General features: G+C 20.1%; 12 protein-coding genes across 12 annotated transcripts; 10 read left to right on the top strand and 2 right to left on the bottom strand.

Annotated features, from left to right (window-relative positions):
• Positions 1 to 215: 215 nt before the first annotated feature.
• prosc (alanine racemase N-terminal domain-containing protein) lies at positions 216 to 1,208 on the top strand (the record flags this gene model as incomplete). Its single annotated transcript, XM_001134585.2, has 3 exons — positions 216 to 401; positions 503 to 1,009; positions 1,134 to 1,208. The coding sequence occupies 3 exons, from the start codon at positions 216 to 218 to the stop codon at positions 1,206 to 1,208; spliced, it is 768 nt and encodes a 255-aa protein (XP_001134585.2).
• A 284-nt stretch (positions 1,209 to 1,492) lies between these two features.
• nedd8 (ubiquitin-like protein Nedd8) lies at positions 1,493 to 2,030 on the top strand (the record flags this gene model as incomplete). Its single annotated transcript, XM_637357.2, has 3 exons — positions 1,493 to 1,558; positions 1,766 to 1,848; positions 1,946 to 2,030. 3 exons carry the CDS (start codon positions 1,493 to 1,495, stop codon positions 2,028 to 2,030), a joined length of 234 nt encoding a protein of 77 aa, XP_642449.2.
• Positions 2,031 to 2,463: 433 nt separating this feature from the next.
• Positions 2,464 to 4,323, bottom strand: DDB_G0278709 (hypothetical protein; the record flags this gene model as incomplete). The annotated part of the gene is made up of 6 exons (XM_637356.1): positions 2,464 to 2,701; positions 2,812 to 3,218; positions 3,377 to 3,529; positions 3,628 to 3,893; positions 3,983 to 4,042; positions 4,305 to 4,323. The coding sequence occupies 6 exons, from the start codon at positions 4,321 to 4,323 to the stop codon at positions 2,464 to 2,466; spliced, it is 1,143 nt and encodes a 380-aa protein (XP_642448.1).
• Positions 4,324 to 5,060: 737 nt separating this feature from the next.
• On the top strand, positions 5,061 to 7,823 carry dymB (dynamin B; the record flags this gene model as incomplete). The annotated part of the gene is made up of 1 exon (XM_637355.1): positions 5,061 to 7,823. One exon carries the CDS (start codon positions 5,061 to 5,063, stop codon positions 7,821 to 7,823), a length of 2,763 nt encoding a protein of 920 aa, XP_642447.1.
• Positions 7,824 to 8,317: 494 nt separating this feature from the next.
• DDB_G0278707 (hypothetical protein) lies at positions 8,318 to 8,877 on the top strand (the record flags this gene model as incomplete). Its single annotated transcript, XM_637349.2, has 2 exons — positions 8,318 to 8,706; positions 8,805 to 8,877. 2 exons carry the CDS (start codon positions 8,318 to 8,320, stop codon positions 8,875 to 8,877), a joined length of 462 nt encoding a protein of 153 aa, XP_642441.1.
• A 1,125-nt stretch (positions 8,878 to 10,002) lies between these two features.
• Positions 10,003 to 10,554, top strand: DDB_G0278565 (hypothetical protein; the record flags this gene model as incomplete). The annotated part of the gene is made up of 2 exons (XM_637353.1): positions 10,003 to 10,391; positions 10,482 to 10,554. The coding sequence occupies 2 exons, from the start codon at positions 10,003 to 10,005 to the stop codon at positions 10,552 to 10,554; spliced, it is 462 nt and encodes a 153-aa protein (XP_642445.1).
• A 523-nt stretch (positions 10,555 to 11,077) lies between these two features.
• DDB_G0278563 (hypothetical protein) lies at positions 11,078 to 11,892 on the top strand (the record flags this gene model as incomplete). The annotated part of the gene is made up of 3 exons (XM_637352.1): positions 11,078 to 11,244; positions 11,352 to 11,511; positions 11,620 to 11,892. 3 exons carry the CDS (start codon positions 11,078 to 11,080, stop codon positions 11,890 to 11,892), a joined length of 600 nt encoding a protein of 199 aa, XP_642444.1.
• A 1,215-nt stretch (positions 11,893 to 13,107) lies between these two features.
• Positions 13,108 to 13,750, top strand: DDB_G0278561 (hypothetical protein; the record flags this gene model as incomplete). The annotated part of the gene is made up of 2 exons (XM_637351.1): positions 13,108 to 13,451; positions 13,678 to 13,750. The coding sequence occupies 2 exons, from the start codon at positions 13,108 to 13,110 to the stop codon at positions 13,748 to 13,750; spliced, it is 417 nt and encodes a 138-aa protein (XP_642443.1).
• Positions 13,751 to 15,145: 1,395 nt separating this feature from the next.
• Positions 15,146 to 15,775, top strand: DDB_G0278559 (hypothetical protein; the record flags this gene model as incomplete). Its single annotated transcript, XM_637350.1, has 2 exons — positions 15,146 to 15,507; positions 15,703 to 15,775. The coding sequence occupies 2 exons, from the start codon at positions 15,146 to 15,148 to the stop codon at positions 15,773 to 15,775; spliced, it is 435 nt and encodes a 144-aa protein (XP_642442.1).
• Positions 15,776 to 17,130: 1,355 nt separating this feature from the next.
• Positions 17,131 to 17,679, top strand: DDB_G0278557 (hypothetical protein; the record flags this gene model as incomplete). The annotated part of the gene is made up of 2 exons (XM_637354.2): positions 17,131 to 17,519; positions 17,607 to 17,679. 2 exons carry the CDS (start codon positions 17,131 to 17,133, stop codon positions 17,677 to 17,679), a joined length of 462 nt encoding a protein of 153 aa, XP_642446.1.
• Positions 17,680 to 19,637: 1,958 nt separating this feature from the next.
• On the bottom strand, positions 19,638 to 19,841 carry DDB_G0278555 (hypothetical protein; the record flags this gene model as incomplete). Its single annotated transcript, XM_637348.1, has 1 exon — positions 19,638 to 19,841. One exon carries the CDS (start codon positions 19,839 to 19,841, stop codon positions 19,638 to 19,640), a length of 204 nt encoding a protein of 67 aa, XP_642440.1.
• Positions 19,842 to 21,363: 1,522 nt separating this feature from the next.
• Positions 21,364 to 21,966, top strand: DDB_G0278553 (hypothetical protein; the record flags this gene model as incomplete). The annotated part of the gene is made up of 2 exons (XM_637347.1): positions 21,364 to 21,731; positions 21,888 to 21,966. 2 exons carry the CDS (start codon positions 21,364 to 21,366, stop codon positions 21,964 to 21,966), a joined length of 447 nt encoding a protein of 148 aa, XP_642439.1.
• Between the last annotated feature and the right edge of the window lie 487 nt (positions 21,967 to 22,453).

The following is a 22,453-nucleotide window of genomic DNA, read 5'->3' as shown; positions in this document are numbered from 1 at the left end:
ATATTTTTTTTTTATTTTTTTTTATTTTTTTTTTTTTGTTCGAACATACCCCTGCATCCCACAGTATGCTTTTTATTTTTCGAAATAATAATATTACTTTGAATACAACCAAAAAATTATTATTTTTTGAAACAAAACAAACTTCTAAATTATATTTTTCAAACACAAATACAAATACAAATACAAATACAAACAAAAAGAGAATTGAATTTAAAATGATGGATGAAAATGATGTTAAAGAATTAATCTCAAGCTACAAGAATATAAAGGATAGAGTAGAAATTATCTCAAATAAATTTGATAGACATAATGTTAAATTAGTTGCAGTAAGTAAAACAAAACCAACTGAAATGATTAGAATATTATATGATAAAGGTCATAGACATTTTGGTGAAAATTATGTATGTATTTTAATTATGTAATTACACTCTACATAAAACCTTTCCTTTTTTTTAATTTTAACACCTCATACATACATACATACATATATTTTAAAAAATAGATTCAAGAATTAGTTTCAAAATCTGAAGAATTATCAGAATTAAATGAAATTAAATGGCATTTCATTGGAAGTATTCAATCAAATAAATCAAAAATATTAACATCAGTAAAGAATTTATATGTTGTTGAAACTGTTGAAAATAAAAAGATTTTAGATAAATTAGCGAAATCATTATTAAATAATGAAGAAAATAATAATAACAATAACAATAATAATAATAAAAAATTAAATATTATGATTCAAGTTAATACAAGTGGCGAAGAATCAAAGAGTGGTTGTAAACCAGAGGAATGTTTAGATTTAGTTAAACATTGTTTAGAGGATAACAATTGTAAAAATTCATTAAACTTTTTAGGTTTAATGACAATTGGTAATCCAAATGCCACACCTGATCAACCAGATTTTAAATGTTTAGTAGATTGTAAAAATAATATTTCAAAACAATTAAATATACCATTGGATTCAATAGAATTATCAATGGGAATGAGTCACGATTTTGAACCTGCTGTAAGTATTTTTTTTTTTTTTTTTTTTCCAAAAATAAATCCTTTTTTTTAGTGGAAATTTCCAAAAATATTAATTATTTTTTAATTTTTTTATTTTTTTTATTATTTTTTTTTTTAAATTCCAGATTGAATTTGGTTCAACAAGCGTTCGTGTTGGTAGTGCCATATTTGGTGAAAGAGACTATTCAAATAAAAAATAAATAAAACTATTTGTAAAAAAAAAAATAATAAATAAATAAATAAAAAAAAAAGAATCAGAAACAAGGCATAAACCAACTCAAAATTAATTAAAAAAAAAAAAAAATTAAAAAAAAAAAAATGGAAAAAAAAAGAAAAAAATTAATTTTGAAAAATCATTTTTTTTTTTTTTTTTTTTTTTTTTTTTTTCAATTTTTTTTTTTATATTCGCAATTTATAAAATCAAATTTATATTTATCTCTTTTTTTTCTCTGTATTTATATAATTACATACTTTCACATATAAAATGTTAATTAAAGTAAAAACTTTAACCGGTAAAGAAATTGAAATCGATATCGATCCAACAGATAAGGTAGTTATATATATACATATACACATATACACATTCGTTGAGAAATAAATTGGAATTATTATCTTCATTCATTCTTTTTTAAAATTTTATACATTACATATACTAATTTATTTATTTATTTATTTATTTATTTATTTATTTATTTATTTATTCACTTATTTATTTGTTTATTTATTTATCTATTTATTTATTTATTTATTTATTTAGATTCAACGTATTAAAGAAAGAGTTGAAGAAAAAGAAGGTATCCCACCATCACAACAAAGACTTATTTTTGGTGGTAAACAAATGTAAGAATTCAAATAGTGATTTTTAAATTTATATATTGTTGTAAATTTTTAATTATTTTTTTTTGATATTAATCTTTTTATTTTATTTATATTCCAGGGGTGACGACAAGCCTGCTTCAGAATATTCAATTGAAGGTGGTTCAGTTCTTCATTTAGTTTTGGCTTTACGTGGTGGTCTTTAAATAAGATTATTTCGAAAAGAAAAAAACAAAATAAAATAATAATAAAATAAAGAATTAAAAAAACAACCAAAACAAAAACAAAAACCAAAACAAAAACAAAAACAAAAACAAAAACAACAATAATATATATATTATAGTAAGTCGAAGAAAGAAAAGAAGAAAGTGAAGAAAAGGAATCAAAAAAAAAAAAAGAAAAATAAAATAAAATAAAAATTAAAAAAAAATAAAATAAAATAAAATGTTATTATTTAATTTTTAAAAATCTCTCTCGTTTTCTTTATTAATTTAATTTTTGTTTTACATTTTATTTCTTTAAATAAAAATTCTATTTTTAAATTCTATTTTTAATTTTTCTTTTTTTTTTTTTTATTTTTTTTTTTTTTATTTTTTTATTTTTTTTATTTTTATTATTTATATAAATATTTTATTCATCTTAAACTAAAAAACATAATAAAGCTTGAGCAACTGAAAAACCAAATACAAAGTAATTTTTTATTTTACCTGATTCATGATAATCTGGTGAGATGTGGTCATGAGCACCAGAAACTGAGGAGAAAACTAATCTTAATGTTTTTAACATGAAAAATGCAATTGATACTGATAATACACATTTTATAATGTATGATACATAACTACCAAGTAAAATTGTTGCAATTTGGAATATAACCATTCTAAAATAATAATAATTAAAAAATAATTAATAAATAATTAATAATTATTAGTAATATAATAAATAATTAAATTAAGATATTATTATTATTATTATTATTAATAAACTTACAAAACATATTTATAACCAGAATAAGATATCATATCATAGAATGGAATTGAATTTGAATTTGAAAAAAAGAAACCACATTTGAAGATCAATAATTCGATTGCCCAAAAAACTATACCTTTAGTGATACAAGCACCTAAATAATCTGGAGAGAATTTCTTTTCCATACCCATTTGAAAACCATACAATAAAAAGTAAGTGATGAATGCCATCAAAGGAATATATAAATCTGGTGCATTAATATCATCTCTTGGTGGAAGATAACTATCAACATCACTTGTTCTACCAATTCTTCTCTTCCATGTCTTTTGAGTATATGGGAAAATCAATAATTTTATTTTATTAAATACATATGAATTGTTTACATTGAAATATGATTTTAATGTTGAAAATGAAAAATATTTTCCAAACTATAAAATAAAAATTTTTAAAAAAAAAAAAAAAAAAGAAATATATTTTTATATATTAATATATTAACTCTCTTTTTTTTCATTATTATTATTATTATTATTATTATTATTATTATTATTATTATTATTATTATTATTATTATTATTATTAAACTCACATTTGAATCTACATATTGTTTACCACCTGAAAATAAGGTTTGACCATAATTTAACCCATAAGTTAAACCTGCTTGTGTTAATGGGTTATCGCTAATTTGTGAAATGAATTGTCTTGACATATCACCTTGTTGTGGTGGTGAATAGTGTGAATTCTAAATAAATATATATATATAAATATTAAAATAAAATAAAAGAATGAGTATTTCATTAATGATTATCTACATTATTTAAATTTCTATTTTTAACATACATCATTATTATTAAATTGATTGAAACCACCATTATTACCATACATTGGTGATGTTTGTTGATTATGATGTTGTTGTTGTTGGTGTTGTTGTTGTTGTTGTTGTTGTTGTTGTGCGTTCATATTATAAAGTGTTGGTGATGGGAAACCAAATCCGCTATTATGTTGTTGTTGTTGTTGTGGTGGTTGTTGTTGTTGTTGTGGTGGTTGATATTGTTGTCCCATATTACCCATATTACCCATATTACCTTGACCATAGTTATATTGATCTATATACATATATATATATTTAAAAATTAATATTAACACCTATATTTTTTATTTTTACTCCTTCTATTTTATAATCACTACTACTTACCCATTGATGGGTAATTTTCACCTGAATTATAACCTGTATTTCCTTTATTATACTCCATATCTTTTATTATACTTTAAATATATTTTATTATATATTTATTTATTTATTTATTTAAAATTACAATAATATCAATTGAAGTTTATTTGTTTGTTTTAAATATTCTATTTTTTTTTTTTTTTTTGAGAAGTTATTATTTAATGTAAAAATAGGTGGTCCACTTCATTAAAAAAAAAAAAAAAAAAATTTGAAACAAAAATAAAAAGTTTTTTTTTTTTTTTTTTTTTTTTTTATTTTTTTTTTTTAAATTTTTAAAAATTTATACAACCCAAGTTATGACTCATAAATTAAAGGAACTTTTCTCTTGTGTGTATTTAAAATTATTATTTTTTCCAGGTTTGGAAAAAAAAAATTTTTTTTTATATATATGTATTTATTTAATTTATTATTGATAATATAAATCTATTATAATACTGTATAGGGAATTTAGTTTTTTCAAGGTTACCAGTTTCCAAATCAAATGATAATTTAATTAAATAAACTCTTTTAAAACCATTTGAGATCAAATAAAACAAAACTTAAATTTTTAATATATAATTTTATATTTATTTTTTCCTTTAGTTTTTTTTTTTTCCTGTTTTTGTATTTTTTTTTTTTTTTTTTTTTCTTTGTATATTATTAAAATGAAAAATGATTATTAAAAAACTATTTTTATTTTATTTTCTGATAAGTAATATGATTTATTTTTTAAAACTATTAATAAAATTCAAAAAAATGGGCAGGATAATTATTATGGCACAATTTTCAAAGAAAAACAACAAATTGTTGTTTGGATTTTTATTTTTTTTTTATTTTTTTATTTTTTTTTTATTTTTTTTTAATTTATTTTTTTTCTTTAAAAAAAAAAAAAAAAAAAAAATCCAAACAACAATTAAATAAATCAAATAAAAAAAATAATAATAATCAAATAAAAAATAAAAAAATAATAAAATAAAATAAACAATAATAATAATAATAATAATAATAATAATAATAATAATAATAATAATAATAATAATAATAATAATAATAATAATATACAATGTTGAGTTCAACAGCAATATTAAAGGCATCAGGTGATGTCGCAATTAATTATCAACAATATATTTATCCGATTATAATCAATAAATTATCAACTTTAAATTATACTATTAAAAATAAAAAATATTACTCACAATATAAATACTCTATACAATTCCAAAATGAATTTCAAAAAAATTTAAAAATCTATAATAATAGTAATAATAATAATAATAATAATAATAATAATAAAATTAATAAAAATAATAATAATAATAATAATAATATTAGTAAATTTTTCATTCAAAATAATAATATTGATAAAAAAGTTTTGAGACATTTCTATTCAAGTACAAAATTAAATTATGCTAAACAACAACAACAATTATTTAAAAATAATGAAACTTTTAATGAAACAGTTGGAGCATCACTTTTACCAATTATAAATAAATTACAAGAGAATGCAGCATTAATTGGGTCAGAGATTACTCTACCACAAATTATAGTTGTTGGATCACAATCATCTGGTAAAAGTTCAGTTTTAGAGAATTTGGTCGGTCGTGATTTCTTACCAAGAGGTAGTGGTTTAGTAACAAGAAGACCATTGGTATTACAATTATATCAAACTACTACTACTAGTAGAAATAATGTAAATGAAAATGAAGATGAAGATGAAGATGATAATTATTATGATAATGATAATGATGATAATAGTTTAGAGGAATGGGGAGAATTTGGACATACAGGAACAAATAGATTTAATTTTCAAGAGATAAAAGAAGAGATTGAGAGAGAGACAGAGAGAATTGCAGGACCAAATAAAGATATATCATCAGAACCCATAGTTTTAAAGATTTATTCACCAAAGGTTGTACCATTGACATTGGTAGATTTACCAGGTTTAACACGTGTTGCAATTGAGGATCAACCACCTGACATTGAGGAAAAGATTAAATCAATGATTATCGATTATATAAGTAACCCAAATTCAATAATTTTAGCGATTACACCCGCCAATCAGGATATAGTTACATCGGATGCATTAAAGTTAGCCCAACAAGTTGATCCATTAGGTAAACGTACCATTGGTGTATTGACAAAATTAGATCTAATGGATAAGGGTACCGATGCAATCGATATTCTATTAGGTAATTCAATACCATTGAGTTTGGGTTTCGTCGGTGTTGTAAATAGGTCACAACAAGATATAAACAATAGGAAACCAATCGAACAAATGTTGGCTGACGAATGGAAATGGTTTGATCAACATCCAGTTTATCATAGAATTACCAATCAATTGGGTACTAAATATTTGGCTCAGAAATGTAATAAAATCTTAACTAAACATATTCGTGACACTTTTCCATCAGTGAAGAATCAAATTAGACAATTAATTAAAAAGTATGAATCAGATTTAGAGAAATATGGTGAACCAATACCACTTAGATCTGCTGAGAAATCAAGATTACTCTTAGATATTCTAAATGAATTCTCAAGAAAATACAGAGCTGATTTAGATGGCACTAATGAAGAATTAATTTTAAATGAATTTAATGGTGGTGCTCGTATAAGATACATATTTTCAAAAGCTTTTCAATCGACAACAGCAGCAGCAGCAACAACATCAACTGATAATAGTGGTGGTGGTGAGCCTTTTGGTTGGTTATCAGATCAACAATTAAAAATTGCACTTAGAAATTCAGGATCAACAATGTTTATACCTCAAAAAATATTTGATTCACTCATTCGTAAACAATTGGAAAGAGTTAGAGAACCATTAATTCAAACATCTGAAATCATTTTAGATGAATTGATAAGAATTTTAACTCAAGCTGATTATTCTCATGTTTTATCAAGATTCCCAATTTTAAAAGAACGTATTGTTGAAGTTTCAAATAATGCACTTAGAAAATTAGTTAAAGAATGTAATCAATCAATCTCTCAAATGGTTGATGCTGAAATGTCTTTTATTAATACTAATCATCCAAATTATCTTTACCAATTAAATAATTTATTATTTTCTTCATCTTCATCCTCTTTTGTGGTACCACAAGGTGCTTTTCAATCAACATCATCAACATCATCATCACCAACATCATCATCATCATCATTACCTTTACCACAAAATTCTAATCCTTATAACGATGCTTTAAATCCTTATAATATTGATCGTTCTTATCCAATTGATAATCAAATTAAACAGCAGCAACAACAACAACAACAACAACAACAACAATCATATCAACAACAACAACAACAACAACAAAAGCAACAATCAGGTTTCTTATCAAGAATATTTGGTTCATCATCTTCACCACCATCACCACCATCACCACCACAACCAAAACAACAACAATCACATGAAATTCAAATTCAGCAGCAACAACAACAACAACAACAACAACATTTAAAAAAACAAAATTTAATATTTGATGATAAATTCAAATTAGAACAATATGGACTTAATGATATAACAGAAGATGAAAAGAAACAAATTTATTTACTTAGAAGATTATTATTAGCTTATAATGATATAGCTCAATTTAATCTTCAACAAAATACTATGAAATTAGTATCATTATTATTAATTGATAAATCAAAGGATATCCTTCAAAAAGAATTAATAGATTCATTGTACGATCAATCCTCTGTTGATCAATTACTCAGAGAGAACGAATTAGTAGTTGCCAAGAGAAACGAATGTATTTATAAATTGGATTTATTAAAGAAAGCAAAGAAATCTTTATCTCAATCTGAAAATAGTGATTTACTTCATTTGTATTAATAGTGATATAAAAAAAAAAAAAAAAAAAAAAAAATTAGAATAAATAAAATAAAATAAATAAACAAATAAAATAAATATGACTTGTATAATAATAATAATAATAATTTATAATACATATGTTCTTTGTTTTTAAATGAAAAAAAAAAAAAAATTAATATTTATTACCATAATTTAAAAATTATTATTTGTTTTTTTTATTTAATTTTTTAATAGTATAAAAAAAAAAAAAAAAGATTTTACAAAATTTAAAATAATTTTGATCTACTATTTTTTTTTTTAAAATTGTTTGTAATTAAATTTTTTTACTTTTTTATAAATTAAATAAAAGTATTTATTATTAAAAAAAAAAAAAAAAAAAAAAAAATATTGGAAAATGTATAAATAGAAATTTTTTTAAAATAAAAAATCATTAACAATCAAACTTATTAACATATATTTAGTAATTAAATAACTTTTTTTTTTTAAAAAAATAAATTAAAATTAAAACTATCAAAATGAAATTCTTAGCAGTCTTATGTATTTTTATCTTAACAGTTGCTTTTGCTTATGCAAATCATTATGGTTGTTATACTAATAATCCATGTGGTGCCGGTAGAATTTGCTATACCATGAAGGGTTCTTGTAATTGTATTGAAATTTCAAAATGCTTTGATGTAACATTAGAATCTAGTAAAAAATCAGAATGGGACTTAAATGGAACTCATTTTGCTCAATATGATTTCCAAATTAAAAATAATAATTTAGTTACTGATATCTCAAATCTCTTCATTGGTGTTAATCCAAACATTGGTGCAAAAGATTATGTCCAAATTTGGAATATCAGAAGAATGGAAAATGGTGAACTTACTCTCCCAACTTACATTCCAGCAATTGAAAGAAACACGTAAGTTTAATATTTTTTAAATCAATAATAATAATGAAAATAATAATAATAATAATAATTGTATGTAAAACTAATTTTAAATTTTTAATATAAAATAGTACCTTTGGTTTTGGTGCAATTATTGCAGGTCACAATGAACCAAACTTAGCAATCTATGCAGTTACTTATTAAAAAAAAAAAATAAAAGTAAAACTACTCCTTGAAAAAAAAAAAAAAATAAAAGTTTGGAAAATAATTTGATAAAATCTTTTTTTAAGTATTTTATAATTAAAAAAATAGTTATTATTAAAACATTTAAATTTTTTAAAACATTTTTTTATTTATTAACCTTGTAAAAGGAATTTCAAAATTTTTGTGTCCTTGACATGGCTCATTTGATGATTACATTTTTTTTTTATATTTGTTATTATAAATTAAAATTTTTGAATTGGTTAATAATTAAATTTTTCTTTTTAATTTTTTTTTTTTTTTTAAAAACAATATTATTGGATTGAGTAATAAACAAATAATTTTTTTTTTCTTTTTTTTTTTTTTTAACAACAATATTATAATTTCTATTTTATTGAATTGGGGTAATAATATAATTAAATTAATTTTTTTTTGAATAATTATTTAATTTTACCATAACTTAGTATTTTGATATCCTCCGCCTACCTGGTAAGCATCATCAAGAACCTTCAAATTCAAATTGTTTTGTAGTATCAATAGTGACATCAGTGGATTTTGAGTTTTCAACACATTTACACGAACCATTTGAGGTGACACTAATTCTACAAGTGCCACATAGATTGTTATCACGACCTTAAGCAAAACCAACAGTGAAGATAAATAAATGAGATTCCTGTATAAAAAAAAAAGATATTTCAATCGTTTTATATATTTTATTTTTATTTAATTTATATATTAAATAATATGTTTGGAAAAAAAATTAATATTTTATTACCACATAATTTTTAAAAATTATGATTTGTTTTTATTTAATTTTTTTAATTGTAAAACTGTATATTAAAAAAAAAAAAAAAAAAAAAAAAAAAAAAAAAAAAGATTTTACAAAATTTAAAATAATTTTGATCTATTATTTTTTTTAAAAAATTGTTTGTAATTAAATTTTTTTTATAATTTTATAAATTAAATAAGAGTAAATAAATGTATGCAGTAAAAAAAAAATTTATAAATAGAAATTCTTTTTTAAAAAAAAAACAATCATTAACAATCAAAACAACAAATTAACATATTTAATAATTAAATAACTTTTTTTATTTTAAAAAATATAATTATAATTTAAAAACTATCAAAATGAAATTCTTAGCAGTCTTATGTATTTTTATCTTAACAGTTGCTTTTGCTTATGCTAATCATTATGGTTGTTATACTAATAATCCATGTGGTGCTGGCAGAATTTGCTATACCATGAAGGGTTCTTGTAATTGTATTGAAATTTCAAAATGCTTTGATGTAACATTAGAATCTAGTAAAAAATCAGAATGGGACTTAAACGGAACTCATTTTGCTCAATATGATTTCCAAATTAAAAATAATAATTTAGTTACTGATATCTCAAATCTCTTCATTGGTGTTAATCCAAACATTGGTGCAAAGGATTATGTCCAAATTTGGAATATCAGAAGAATGGAAAATGGTGAACTTACTCTCCCAACTTACATTCCAGCAATTGAAAGAAACACGTAAGTTTAATATTTTTAAAATTAATAATAATAAATAATAAAAATAATAATTGTATGTAAAACTAATTTTAAATTATTAAAATAAAATAGTACCTTTGGTTTTGGTGCAATTATTGCAGGTCACAATGAACCAAACTTAGCAATCTATGCAGTTACTTATTAAAAAAAAAAAAGTAAAACTACTCTTCCTCCTCCTTCAAAATAGGGTAGAGCGAATAAAAAAACAAGAAAATAAAAAAAAAAAAAATAAAATAAAATAAAATAAAAGTTTGATTGGAAATAGTTTGATAAGATCTTTTTTATTTTTTTTTTTTTTTTTTCTCAACAAATCTTTTTAGCCCCAATAAAAATTTTATATTAACTTTTCTTTTTTCATTTCAAACTGCTATAAATATCTGCAAAAAAAATAAAAAAAAAACAAAAAAATTTTTTATTTACAAAAATATGCACCAGGATACCGAATATTTTTTTTTTTTCTTCCCACTTTAATTTAAAAAAATCGGGCAACGAAACTTATTTTCAGTTTAATAACAAAGAGGTTTTTTTTTTTCATTTTACTTTTTTTTTTTTATTTTACTTTTTTATTTTTTTTTTTTTTTTTTTTTTTTTTTTTTTCATTTCCTCTACCCTATTTAACCTTTTTTTGTATATTTTATTATTATTTAAATTATTTATTAAAAAAAAACATGTTTGGAAAATCTGTTATTATTTCATTAATTGCAGCTTATTTAGCTTTTATTGGAAGCACTGAAGGTGCCAATTTAGATTGTGCACAAATGCAAGCTTTAGCAGCTCAATATTTTCCAGCTGAATACCAAACTGATATGATTTGTATTGCTCAAAAAGAATCATCGTAAGTTTTCTAAATTTTCTTTTAATTTGACAGGTGAAATAAAATACTAATTGTTTTTTAAAAAAAAAAAAAAAAAAAAAAAAAAAAAAAAAAAAAAAAAAAAAAAGATGGAATCCAACAGCTACAAATCCAAGCAGTTCAGCAACTGGTTTATGGCAAGATCTTGCTTCACATTGTGGTGAATTATGCAAATGTACAGGAAAAACTGATCTTATGAACCCAGATGTAAATGCTGCATGCGCTGCTGCTATTTTAAAGGCTCAAGGTGTAAGTTTTAAATAAAATAATTAAAAAAAAAAAAAATAAAAAATAAAAAAAATTAATATTATCGATAATTTAATATTAATTTTTTTTTTTTTTTTAAATTATTTAAAGCTCAATGCTTGGACTACTTGGTCCAGTGGTTTATGTAAAGGATGGAACACATGTATGGCTTCTGGTACATCAACATCATCAGTAAGCTCAACAACAAGCTCAACATCAGGTTCAGGAAGCTCAACATCAGGCTCAGGAAGCTCATCAGGTTCAGGAAGCTCATCAGGTTCAGGAAGCTCATCAGGTTCAGGAAGTTCATCAGGTTCATCAGGTTCAGGTAGTGGTTCAGGTTCAGGTTCAGTCACTGAATTTGAATTTATTTCAAGACAATAAAAATAATAATAGTAATAATAAAAATAATAATAATTATAATGTAAATAAAAATAAATAAATTTGATAATTCAAGATCCTTAAGAAAAAAATATTTTTTTATTTTTTTTTTCATTATTAACTCTGCAAAGAAAATATCAAATTTTAATACCATTAAAATGAAATTAAAAAAAGATGAAAAAAAAGATAAAGAAAAAGATGTGGTATAAAATCTTTTTTTTATTATTATTATTAACCTCTCATATTAAAAAAAACAAAAAACAATTTAAAGAACGTGTAATGATTAAAATGTCGATTTATTTAACAATCTCCTCATAATATAATATTTTAAAAATTGAAAAAGGAAGTATCGAGTAGTATATTAAACAAACTTGGAAAACAAAAATAAAAAAAATTAATAACCTATTATATTCTTTAATTTTTATTGATGTTTCTAATTTTTGTAATTTATTTAATCAATAAAAAAAAAAAATAAAAAAAAAAAAAAAAAAAAAAAAAAAGATGGAATTTAACAGAAACAAATCCAAGCATTTCAAACAACTAGTTTATGACAAGATCTTATTCACATTGTAGTAAATAAGTAAAAATCCCAACATCATATAATACCAATATTGGTTTTTATTCATTATTTATATTTTATTATATTTGTTTTTTTTTTTTTTTTTTTTTTTTTTTTTTTTTTTTATTTTTTATCTCCCCATTTATCTTAAATTGTGGGGTAAAATGCTTTTTTTTTAACTGCCCACATATACAAAAATTTCAATATTATTTTTCTTTAAAAAAAAAAGGTTTGTGTAAAATCCTTGTTTTTTTTTTTTATTATAAATAACCACTAATATGAAAAAAACCAAAAATAATTTAATGAACGTTTATTATTTATAATGTCGTTATAATTTATGAGAATCTCCACATAATATAATCTTTTTAAAATCGAAATATGGAATATCAATTTGGTAGTATTTTAAACAAATGTGGGAAACAAAAATAAAAATTAATAACCTATTTTATTCTTTAATTGTTATTTATTTTTTAATTGTTGTAATTTTTGTAATTTATTCTCTTAATAAAAAATAAATAAAAAAAGACTATAAATTGAAAGTTTTTTATTCTATTTATTTCCGAATCAAAAACAAATTATTAAATTATTAGCTTTTTTCCTAGACAATAATAAAAAAAAGATATCTTTTTTTTTTAAAAAAAAAAAAAAAAAAAAACAAAATGAAACTCTTATCAGTCTTATTTATTATTTTCTTCACTTTAGCTTTTGCATATGGTTGTAAAGACGAACCTTGTGGTGCTGATGAAGTTAGTTTTACCTCACAGGATATATGCTTTTGTGTTGAAGAGAAGTATTTCTATGATATATCAGTATCAATTTTCCTAAAATCACAATGGGATAAATCTGGAACTCATTATGGTCAATATGAAATTCGACTTTTTAATAAAAGGGATACTGGTGCCTCATCAGTTTCCGTATCTCTTGGTCCAAGCATTATTACCACTGGTTTCCAAATATCCGGGGAATACAATAGTATCACTATTCCAAGAATTGAAAAAAAAAAGTAAGTTTATTTTTTATAATAATAATAATAATAATAATAATAATAATAATAATAATAATAATAATAATAATAATAATAATAATAATAATAATAATAATAATAATAATAATAATAATAATAATAATAATAATAATAATAATATACATATTAATAATATAAATAATAACAAAAATAATAAAAAAATAAATAAAAACCATTACTTACAAAAATTCTTTTAAATAAATAGTTCCTATTTTTTTAGTGTAACTTCAATTGGTAGAGATTTTCCAAAAATTGGCATTAGATCAGTTACTTATTAAAAAAAAGTTTGCATGAAAAAAAAATCATCCAATGATAAAGAATTAAAAATATTATTTAATCAATATGGTGGTTTTTTAGTAAAAAAAAAAAAAAAAAATAGTGTAATAATATAAAAAAAAAATTAAAAAAAAAAAAAAAATATTATTGTAATTACAAAAAGTGTGCAAACTTGAATGGTTTTCACAATACCTGTGTTTAAACTTTGTTATTTTTTTTTCATTGTTTTTTTTTTATTTTTTTTAGGAATTCAACTACCAAAAATGTTCCAAAATCTTCAGATTCAGGTGCTCTTGATGATGCTTTCAGAGTACCCGCGGATGTTGCCAGAAAACTTAATGGTCAAACCCTATGGCAATAGTTGAAAGATATAGGTAAGTTTAATTATTAAAATAATAATAATTATAATAATAATAATAATAATAATAATAATAATAATAATAATAATAATAATAATAATAATAATAATAATAATAATAATAATAATAATAATAATAATAATAATAATAATAATAATAATAATAATAAATTTTCAAAAATATGTACCAGGACAATAAATGTTTTTTCCTCCACTTTCATTTAAAAAATATGGCAACATTAAAAATAGTAAAAATAAATAATAAATTAAAAATTATTATAAAGTAAATTCTTTATTTTTTTTTCCAATTTGTGGTCAGAAAAAGAAAAATTCAAACATTATATAATTCCAATGTTTTGGTTTTTATTATTTATTTCTATTTTATTATATTGTTTTTTTTTTTTTTTTTTTTTTTTTTGACCACAAAAAATACGAAATTATAACTTTGAAAAAATGTTTGTGGAATTCACAACAATTTCAAAAAAGCACCAAAAGTTTAAATTAATGTGTAAAAAAAAAAATATATATGTATATATTTTAAAAAAAGGGTGAACTTTTTTTTTTCTCTAATAAAATTTAACTTTGGTACTTTTTTGAAATTGTTGTGTTACTTTTTTTTTTTTTTTTTTTTTTATCTGCCCACATTTCCAAAATAATATTTCTTTCAAAAAAAAGTGCGTGGAATAATATATTTTTTTTTTTTTTTTTTAATTAACCACTCATATGAAAAAAAACAAAAAAAAACAATTCAATAAAGGAGTAATATAATGTGGTTATTATTATAGAGAATCTCCAAATAATATAATATATTTAAAATCAGAAGAGAAAATACCAGTTGGAAGTAGTTTAAACAAATATGGAAAATAAAAATAAAAAAATTAAAGCTTAAATTATTCATAGATTAATCCCTATATTCAATTAAAAAAAAAAAAAAACTATAAATTAAAATTTTTTTTCATTTTATTTATTCCAAATCAAAAACAAATAATTTATAAATTATCGTTTTTTCTAAAAAAAAAAAAAAAAAAAAACTATCAAAATGAAATTCTTAGCAGTCCTATGTATTTTTATCTTCTCTGTTGCTTTTGCATATGGTTGTGATGACAATCCATGTGGTAATGGTACAATTAGTGTTACCTCATATTTTTTATGTGATTGTATTGACGCTGAAGGTTTCACCGATGTGACAATAAACACTACCAAATTAATAGAATGGGATATGGGTGAAAATCATTTTAATATATATAAAGTTAAAGTTCATAATTGGAGTAATTTCCCTATAACAAATGTTATAATGTCTATAGATTCAGGAGTTCTTGACAGTTCTTTGAGTTTGATATCCAATGATCCCGAAAAAATGCTCACCTATAAAAGACCCATTGCAAGAATTGAAAGAAACAGGTAAGTTTAATTTTAAAATAATAATAATAATAATAATAATAATAATAATAATAATAATAATAATAATAACAATAAAAATAAAAATAATTAAATAATAATAATAATAATAATAATAATAATAATAATAATAATAATAAAAATAATAATAATAATAATAAAAAACCATTACTTACAAAAATACTTTTAAATAAATAGTGACTATAGTTTTGCTATCACTACAATTGGTTTTGATGAACCAAATATAATCCTTGATGCAGTTACTTTTTAGAAAAAAAAAAAAGTAAATATGAAAAAATAATCAGCCGATGATAAAGAATTAAAAATATTAAATTACAACATCTAATTTAAAAAAAGCTGTATTAAAGAAGAAATAATAATATTAATAATAAAAATAATAATAATAATAATAATAATAATAATAATAATAATAATAATAATAATAATAATAATAATAATAATAATAATAATAATAATAATAATAATAATAATAATAATAATAATAATAATAATAATAATAATAATAAAATAAAATTATAAATATGCTATTATATTTAATTAACAAATTTACACAATCTTAAATTTATTTAACTTTAAATATCATATATATGATTTGTTTTATTATTTTTGTTTTATATTTATTTAATTCTAAATTTTAGATCTTTTTTTTTTTTTTTTTTTTTTTTTATTTTTTTTTTATTTATTTTTAACTGCCACATGTGATGCTGCTACTTTATAGGCTCAAGGTAAAGTTTTTAATAAAATAATAAAAATAACATATATATTAATGAATAAAAAATCTTAAATAATTATCATTAAATTACAAAAAGCTCAATCCTTGTAATACATGGTCCAGTTGTTTAGAAAAAAAAAAACAATATATAAAAAAGTGTGGGGCGGTATCTTTTTTTTTATGTGGGCAGTTGAAATAAAAAATAAAAAAAAAAAAAATTTAATCCAACAATCTATACTCTAAAAGGATTTCAAATTATTTGTTTCATTGACATGGCTCATTTGATTATTTCATCTTTTTTTTTTTTTATAATTTTTATTATAAATTAATAAGTATTTTTGAATTGGTTTATAATTAAAAAAAAAAAAAATTTATAACTACAAAGAATTTCATTTTTAATTTTTTTATTAAAAACATATTTTTTTTTTTTTTTTTTAATAAAATAGATATATTTAAATCTTTTTATATATTTTTTTATTTTTTAATTTTTTATTAAAAAAAAATGTTTAGTAAAAAATTAATATTTATTACCACTCAATTTTTTAAAATTATTATTTTTAAATTTAATTTTTTAGTTGCATAAAAAAAAAAAAAAAAAAAAAAAAAAGAATTTACAAATTTTAAAATAATTTTGATCTACTATTTTTTTTAAAAATTGTTTGTAATAAAATTTTTTTGTAATTTAATAAATTAAAAAAAAAGTATATAAAAATGTATTAATACATTGGGTTATAATTAAAAAAAAAAAAAAAAAAAAAAAAAAAATTTGGAAAATGTATAAATAGAAATTTTTTTTTTATAAAAAAAAATCATTAACAATCAAATTAACATATTTAATAATTAAATAACTTTTTTTTAATAATAAAAAAATAACAATAATTTAAACTTTCAAAATGAAATTCTTAGCAGTCTTATGTATTTTTATCTTAACAGTTGCTTTTGCTTATGCAAATCATTATGGTTGTTATACTAATAATCCATGTGGTGCCGGTAGAATTTGCTATACCATGAAGGGTTCTTGTAATTGTATTGAAATTTCAAAATGCTTTGATGTAACATTAGAATCTAGTAAAAAATCAGAATGGGACTTAAACGGAACTCATTTTGCTCAATATGATTTCCAAATTAAAAATAATAATTTAGTTACTGATATCTCAAATCTCTTCATTGGTGTTAATCCAAACATTGGTGCAAAGGATTATGTCCAAATTTGGAATATCAGAAGAATGGAAAATGGTGAACTTACTCTCCCAACTTACATTCCAGCAATTGAAAGAAACACGTAAGTTTAATATTTTTAAAATTAATAATAAATAATAATAAAAATAATTGTTTGTAAAACTAATTTTAAATTATTAAAATATAATAGTACCTTTGGTTTTGGTGCAATTATTGCAGGTCACAATGAACCAAACTTAGCAATCTATGCAGTTACTTATTAAAAATAAAAAGTAAAACTACTACTCCTTCTCAAAAAAAAAAAAAAAATAAAATAAAAGTTTCATTTAAACTGATATAAATATCTGCAAAAAAAAAAAAAATAAAACAAAAAAAAATTTTATTTTCAAAAATATGTACCAAGATTCCAATTTTTTTTCTTACCACTTTAGTTCTAAAAAAATCGGGCAATGAACTTATTTTCAATTTTGTCGCAGTTTTTTTTTTTTTTTTTTTTTCTTTGTTATTATTTGTTTGAACTTTTTTATTTTTTTATTTCACTCTACCCAATTTTAATCTTTTTTCGTAACAAGATATGTTATAAAATCTTGTTATAATTAATTCAAACTATAATAGTTATCGTCATAATAAAAATTTATTAATTTTATTATAATTAAATACTTTTGTTTAAAACAGAAGTACCAACTCTACTAATTTTTATTATATTAAACAGATGTCCAAATTGATAAACATTTTAAATTAAATTTTTTATTAAAATTTGTAATTTCCCCCCACAATTTTCAGATATGTACTTGTGTTAAATTAAATTTTAAAAAACAAGCAGTTCAACAACTGGTTCATGGCAAGATTTTGTCACTTTGCGGGGAATTATGTAAATTAACCGGGAAAGCTGATCTTATAAATACATATACAAATGCTGATGGTTTAAAGGCTCAACTTATAAGTATTAAATAAAATAATAAATATATATTAATGAGTAAAAAAATCTTAAATGTCGACATCCTTTACATAAACCACTGGACCATGAAGTCCTGGATTAGTGCTTTAATAGTTTAATGTTTACATTTAAAAAAATATATTTTCTTTTTTTTAAATGTAAACATATCCAAAATAATATTTCTTTAAAAAATATATAATTCCAACAAATCCAAAAAGTTAGGTAACTGGTTTAAGGCAAGATCTGTATTATAGTGAATTATGTAAAATTCCACATCATATTTTACCAATATTTTAGTTTTTATAAACAATTTAAATTCAAAATTATATTCCTGTGAAAAAAAAGATGTTTTTTTGCGAAAAAAAGGAGAATGTCTTTTTTTTGGATTGGGTGTCCCATAATTAATAATAAATTATAAATAATTAAAAAAAAAATTTCTCTGATTAATTAAAAAAAAAAATGGAAAAAATATTATAATATGGAAGTTATTAAAAAAACATTGAATGCAAAGGGGTTATTTTTTAATAACCCCTTTTTTTCCAAATATACAATCCAAGATTGGAAATAAACTTTATTTTTTTTCATTTTTTTTTTTTTTTATTATTAAATTTTATGAAAAAATGAAAAGTTGGTGTAAATATTTTTATTTTTTTATTTTTTTATTTTTTTTTATTTTTTTTGTAAGCTCCAACTGTGTGTATGTGGAAAACTTTTTTTTAAAAATTAATCATTTTAAAATAATTTCAACATACTGAGTAAATTTGGATCATTTACTAAATCGTCTTAATACTCTGTATGTTAGCTGATCTTGAAGAAACATATAATGATGGTTTTGGCATTGAATTCGACAAAGATAAACTTAAAGAAATAAAAGAAAAAGAACAGTGTTTGTTGTTAAATAAAATAACTAAAATATAATAAAAAAGGATGAATAAAAAATTAAAATCTGGGATAACAAAAAAAAAAAAAAAAAAATTAGGTGAAGATATATATATAATAAAATAATAAAAAATAAAAAATACCAATAATATAATTATTTTAATAATAATAAAAAAAAAAAATAAAAAAAATAATAATAAAATAAAATTAATAACAAAGTATTAAAAGTAAGAGATTTGGTTATTTAAAATAATTGGAAAGCTATCATGTTTACGAATAATTTGACCATTATTATAGTATTATGGCTCTCTATTTTGGTCTTTTATAGTATATATTTGATCATGAACGGAACCTGGGAATCCCTCAGGATGTAGTAACAATAATCTGTATAATCTAGTGCATACCTCACAATGAAATTTGACCACATGACTTTGCTTTTACCAGAATAGTATTTTTTTTTTGGATTTCGTAATCAGTGGGAGTTTCAATATCAATAGAGGTAGATTCAGCAGCAATTGCACGATAAAGCACATTAGATAAAGGATGTTTTAAAAAGCCAACTGATTCGTATCGAGATATGATAACAAGTTTATCATATCTCTTTTCCATTATTTCACAAGGAAATACAACTCAAAGTGAATGAATGGTTGACTATAGTGATTTTGAAATGTTTTTGGAATAATACGAAAAGTAACACATATCTCATACATTGGAAGATATTGTTTCCAATATAAGAGAGTCAACATAAAAAAAAATAAAAAAAAACGTTATTAATTAATAACATTATTTATTTTTTACATTTTTTATTTTTTTTTTCTGTTTATAATTTTTTTTTTTTTTTACATTTTGTATAATTTAGGACTTGGTGTAATTTTACTAAATTATTTTATTTAATTTAATTTAATTTAATTTAATTTAATTTAATTTAATTCAATTTAATTTTTTTTCATTTAATTTTAAAAAATGAGTGGTTTTTAATGGTAATATTATTGTCTAAAAATAGATATTTTTTTTTAAAATAATATTATTTTTTTTTTTTCATTCAAATTTAGAAGTTTCCAGAAAATCTTAAAAAATACGTATTTCATTTTAAAAGTAAAGCTATTTTTATTTTTTTCTTTTAAAAAAAAAAAACATATTATTGTAAAAAAGAATATGTATTTTTGGAAAAATAATATTATTTTAAAAATTTACACAGAAATCTTTTGTCTTTATGAACATTTTAAAATCAAAAATTAAATTAAATTAAATTAAATTAAATTAAATTAAACTAAATAGGTATAATTTTTTGACTTGTGAAAAAAAAAAAAATTTTATTATTTTTACTAATTATGTTAATCGGGTTGTTAAATATTTCTTTAAATTTTTTTTTTTCAGTTGTGTTTTTTTAATTAAATAAACAAATTCATAATTATTTCCTTCTATTAATAAAAAAAAAAAAAAATTCATAATTATCTCCTTCTATCAATAAAAAAAAAATAGAAATAAATTCATAATTATTTCCTACTTTTAATAAAAAAAAATGGTAAACTCTTGACCAAGAAAAAAGCAAATGACTCAACCAAATTTAATGTTGTATTCTTTTGGATTAGAACCTGATATTATAGATAATAAATTTTATGTAAAAATGAAAAGTTGGTGTAAATAAAAATTATAAAAAATTTTATAATAATAAAAAATTTTTTGGAATGATTTCATTTTTATTATAATTAACCACTCATATGAAAAATAACTAGAAAGAATTTTTGAGCATGGAATATTAATAATGCCGTTATAATTTATAGAGAATCCAGATTATTTAAGATTAATTAAAGGTCGAATAAGAAATTTTGAGGGGTATATTTAACAAATGGAAAATTTCCCTAAAAAATTAATTATCCCAATATATTTCTTTTCAAATTTTATTGATATTTCTAATTTTTGTAATTTTTTTAATTAATAAAAACTAATTCAGAGTTAAAAAAAAAAAAATAAAAAAAATAAAAAAAATATAAAAAAAATTATAAATAAAATGTCTTTTTTTTTTATTTTCCAAACCAAAACAAATATATAATAAACAAATATAAAACATTTAATCTTTTTCAAAACAAAAAAAACCTATATTTTTAAAAAAAAAAAAAAAACCATCAAAATGAAATTCTTGGCAGTCCTTTGTATTTTTATCTTCACTTTTGTTTTTGCTTATGGTTGTAAAAATAGTCCATGTGGTGCTAAGGAAGTTAGTGTTACATCAAACGGTTCATGTAAGTGTGTTAAAGCCTCTGATTTCAATGCAGTGACAGTGGAAACTACCAAACAATCTGAATGGGATGTGGGTGTAACTCATTTTTCTAGATATGGAGTTCAAGTTCATAACAACGGGGATTCTACTGCCACAGATATCCACATGGGTTTTGATCCAAAAGCTATTGGCCAAGCTTTTGATATATCGTCAGATATCCCAGACTTGTTAAATCCTAAAGCAACTTATGTACAATTCCCAAAAATTGAAAAAAACAGGTAAGTTTATTTTATAATAATAAAAATAATAATAATAATAATAATAATAATAATAATAATAATAATAATAATAATAATAATAATAATAATAATAGTAATAAAAAAATAAAAAATAATAAAAACCATTACTTACAAATAAATTTTTAAAATAAATAGTTCCTCAGGTTTTAATTTCACCATTCCTGGTAGAAATGAACCATATTTTGTAATTGATGCAGCCAATTTTAATAATTGAAGCAGCTACTATTATAATAAAAAATTAAACAAGAAAAAATCAGCCATAACTCTAGCAACTATATTGTAACTAAAAATTCGAAATGGATTGAATTGAAACAAGTCTTTTTTAATTTTTATAAAAGGAAAAATCCAAACTAAATTTAAAAATGATAAATTTTTTAAAATTTAATAAAAAATTTTATAAAAGCAAATTTTATAACTATTATTATTATTTTCACATGATTTATCTTTTCTAATGATTCTTTTTTTATTTTTGTGTTTTTATTTATTAATTGTTTAAGTTCTGCAGCATGCTATATTTTTTTTTTTGAATCTTTTGTAAAGTTTTTTTATTATTATTTTTATATCCTTTTTTTCCATTTCTTTTCTTTTCTTTTCTTATAAAAATAATAATGATAATGAAAATAATAATAATAAAATAATAATAAAAATAAAACAATAATATTATTAATTAACAATTCAAAATTACACAATCTGAAATTTAT

The sequence above is a fragment of the Dictyostelium discoideum genome (genome assembly GCF_000004695.1).
Source record: "Dictyostelium discoideum AX4 chromosome 3 chromosome, whole genome shotgun sequence".
Classification (NCBI taxonomy): domain Eukaryota; phylum Evosea; class Eumycetozoa; order Dictyosteliales; family Dictyosteliaceae; genus Dictyostelium; species Dictyostelium discoideum.
The sequence above is the reverse complement of the archived record's forward strand: the minus strand, read 5'-3'. Positions and strand labels throughout refer to the sequence as shown.